The sequence below is a fragment of the Buceros rhinoceros genome, unplaced genomic scaffold, assembly GCF_000710305.1.
Source record: "Buceros rhinoceros silvestris isolate BGI_N320 unplaced genomic scaffold, ASM71030v1 scaffold30611, whole genome shotgun sequence".
Lineage (NCBI taxonomy): Eukaryota > Metazoa > Chordata > Aves > Bucerotiformes > Bucerotidae > Buceros > Buceros rhinoceros.
In genome coordinates this window covers 7,095-10,958 of record NW_010396459.1, presented here as the reverse complement: position 1 = coordinate 10,958, position 3,864 = coordinate 7,095, and the positions used below count along the sequence as shown (strand labels likewise).

Here is a 3,864-nt window from a genome sequence, read left to right as displayed (position 1 = left end):
AGGGAAAGGTGTTTCTCTCCACTGCATATCAGGAGAGTCTCCATGATAACTCGGGTGGTGTAAGTGCTATAGATCAGATAGAGACACGTACTTTTAGAAATCCAAAATTAGATGTGTCTGCTAAAAACTGCCATATTTCATTCAGTCCCTTAATAGTGGCTAACCTATACACGGTTTTTAAAGGTCTTAAAAGGAAAGCTACACACTGACAGAAATCTGGAGATGAGCATATCAATTTCAAACTCATGAAAATCTTAGTGGAACGTGGCACATCTGTAGGTTTTGGATTGAATGGTACATGACCAATGCTGAAATGACAATTCTTGTTTTCTTAAGCTACATGAGGACTGAAATGCTTTTGCCAGTTGGATATTCATCTAGCTAAATTTTAATCAATTCAGAATGAGAGGGCTTTAATGTGTATAATACCTCATTTTATACCACCTAGTTAATTCAAGGATATTTCAAATTCATCAGTGTAACCCAGTACAGAGGTAAAAGGCAATATTGACCAAACCAGTGGCAAACAATAAAACACATCTGGAATTTAAGATGGATTACTACAATGCTTATGTTCATTTTAGTATAGGAACTTGTCTATTGTGGAGCAAGGCAGTGCTATCTATAAGAAGAAATAAAACTTTACTGTGACAATAATAAATTAATTGTATGCATGTAATGTTTTCTAAATATTTCCCCTTTTCAGGGCTCTGTGCATAAGTAAATAGGAAAAAACAATGGTTTTGCTTTGGGTTAATGTCAAACAATGTGAATTCACAGCACCATTCTCTTTGGCTTTCCCTAAAGAAACTGAAATTAAAATCAGGTGTAAATACCTCAGTGTGTACAACACTCTGCCGTCATTCCAGATCCTGAGCATTCTATTAGGAGTTGTTATCCAATGAGCATCAGCTTTCTTGGAATTTCGGAAGAATGTATCTGGTATCCAGATCTTCCCAACCATGTTGCTGTTTAATCTGAGCACTTTTATAGTGCTGTTGAACTTCAGACGTCTGTCATACCACGTTTGAGCGAAAAATATATCAATTGTATATTCCTGTTGTGTTAACCAGAAATACTGATGAAAACACGGCACTCAGCATTTCACATAACTCCTGATATGCTTTCCTTAATTCCATATGAAAAAAAAGTGAACTACAGAAGATTATACTAGAACTGATAAAAACAGATTTTTGTCAACTTTGGGCAATGGTTTACCAAAGACTGTTGTTTAAAACCCATTTATTCTGTTATTTTCCCACTGACAGATAAAACTAAGATGCATTTGAATGGAACATCCATAATAATATTAATGAGATTTTAATAAATAATATACATATAGCACAACATCAAAACTAGTGGAAGCTTTGTAACAAAATTGTCAATCATTCACCTACCATATTGATAGCGTTCACAGGCCCAATGCTATTTACGTACATGTCAGTGTGAATTATGGTCGGTTTAACTGTAAGAGAAACAAGAATCAGTAACATGAGTGAAGGTCAAACGTGAAAGTCAAACAAAAGCAAAAGATTATTAGAGTACCTCTCTTGTAGGGCTGTGGTTGCCTCACATTTAAATGTGCATATACGTAACTATAATTTTGTAGCAATGTGCCCAGTTTGAAATTAGCTGGAGACACACTGAGGCAAATTTTTATATCATTTATTCTGTCAGAACAAATTCACTTATGCTATGAGAACAATTACTGAAACCTGTGTTGTTTCCTTAGAGTGAGTCATATCTGCCTGTGAGTATGTACATTTTGTGTCAGGTCACAGCAACAGAACTGACAAAACACTTATAAGCCAAGTTTTTCTTCTTATGATGTCTTGCATCACTCATTTTAGATTATAATGCCAAATGCAGTGTGACTGCTGTTGCCTGCAGAGATGGCTGTGGGTACGTAACAATTTTGTGAGCCCAAAGCAAAAATAATACTCAAGGCTCTAAAACAGGAATGGAAACGTTTGTTACATGAAATTCTTTTGAAATTATTTTATTGTAGCTTTCATATTCTTACACACTTTGACTAAAACATGATTGTTTTTTCCCAGATGCTTTGATGAATCCTTTTTCATCTCTAAAGTCTTGGATTGGGAAAATAAGACAAATTCCTCTGCTAATTTGCGCCATATACATGCATCGAAGGTTAAATGCTCATGTTATCCGTCACTGTGAAACATTCTGTACTTTATAAGCCTCTATAAACTTGTTAGAAACCGCTTCCTTCATTAACCTTGCTGCTCTCTGCTTTCCATCGCCTGCCTCATCCCTGAATTCTCTCTGCGTTTCTCTATAATCTTATTACTGCTGTGTCCCCTTCTCCAGAGGTACTGTCTGCCTCTTCTGTGCACACATGGGGCCTTTCAAACTGACTTACGGCAGCTCAGGGAGGTTTATCTCTTTGAGCTCCCTCAGTGATCAGCGGAGGGGAAGATTCCTGCAAAAAGCGATTCAATCAAATAAGACTTCTGTTATGAGTCCAGGCTGGGCTCTCTCTGCTAATATCCGCTGGGGGGGAAGTCTAGGGGGGTTGGCCTTACCTGACTGCAGTGCTGCTCTGTGACCCTCCTGCTCTGTGCCCCGCTCCCCAGTCACTTCTTCCCTGTGCAAGTGAGGGCCCAGGTCAATGCAGACCTGCCGTTGTTAGGGGCTGTCTGCGTCCATCCCGTCATGTAAGGATTGGGCTGCGTTATCCTCACTTGGCCTTCCTTTCCAATGTATTATTTGTGGTTCTTTAACACCCTCACTTAGATATACAAAGACAAAAACTTGCTTTTTTCATTCCCCAAAAGCTGAGTTCTGAAATTCCTATGCAGGTGCATCGTGACAAGCAGCCTCATTCAGCAAATCACGAAAGTCTCGTTAGATGTCTCAGAACAGATTTAGCAATCTTAATTTATGTCAGCTTCCAAAATTGTGACTACTTTTCGTGTCACTGCTGTTTTACTACATTGTATTTTGGTTTCATAATCACTTTGAATGGATTCTGCTTCCTTTGTAATATAATATATGAAAAGTCTTTTTTTTTTCACCACTTCAAAGTGGTCTAAAAAGAAAACCAATATACCTCCTATGTCAGGTCTCAACTTGTTGTCATATCCTTCCAGCAAGCCATTTAAAATAAGAGTGACATCACTCTCATGGACTTTGGGAGTCAAAACCCAAGTCTTGTTTGAAGTGTAATCTTCATAATCATCATCTCCCTTTTGGGTGGAACTGTTAAAGAAATAAAAATGAAGAAATGGAAAGCCTTGAAAAATATGAATGTATAGGCAACCTCTTCGGAAACAATACACACATACTTCCGATTTTAACAGTACTGTACGACACATTGGAAAATTGCCTGCTTTATAGAAGGAGACTCACAGAAAAGATGTCACAGTGTAGTTGAGGTTACAGTTCACTTTAGTAACATTTCCTTTTTGTACAGCTGAGATCATATTCTGTTTATTCAAAGGAACATCAGTGCTTATAACCTTTGGCATGCCAGTTTTTTCTCTCCCTGACTCAGGTGAGACCTGTTATGAAGCAAATCTAATTGTCATTTAGCTTATGCAACTCTCCACCAAAATATCACTTAGTACGTATACAGAGTTGCTGCATTACTTCTCTGAGAGAGAATGATTTAATGCAACACATTACTGACAAAACCAATAATTAGATTTATTCAAACTGTTACACAGCTTTTCTCCACTCTGATGAACTTGAGCTTATTGTACATTTGGAAAGTTCAGCACAAATTTTTGCTAATGGTTTTCATTTTTGCTTTGCTAACCGGAATCCGGAGATCAAAAGTCTGTCTACTGGGTGGTTTTTTTTTTTTCCTGCTAGTGAGCAGTATGACAGCAAATCTGGTAT

At 37.6% G+C, this 3,864-nt stretch overlaps 1 protein-coding gene across 1 annotated transcript in view; it reads right to left on the bottom strand.

Annotated features, from left to right (window-relative positions):
• The window catches only part of GABRG2 (gamma-aminobutyric acid (GABA) A receptor, gamma 2), a gene marked incomplete at its 5' end in the record, with an annotated part of 39,273 nt that extends 36,051 nt beyond the window's left edge, over positions 1–3,222 (bottom strand). Inside the window, 3 exons of the mRNA XM_010145917.1 lie at positions 837–1,057; positions 1,398–1,465; positions 3,074–3,222. Of these exons, the coding sequence (XP_010144219.1) occupies positions 837–1,057; positions 1,398–1,465; positions 3,074–3,222 (438 nt within the window). The remainder of the gene's footprint in view (positions 1–836; positions 1,058–1,397; positions 1,466–3,073) is intronic.
• Between the last annotated feature and the right edge of the window lie 642 nt (positions 3,223–3,864).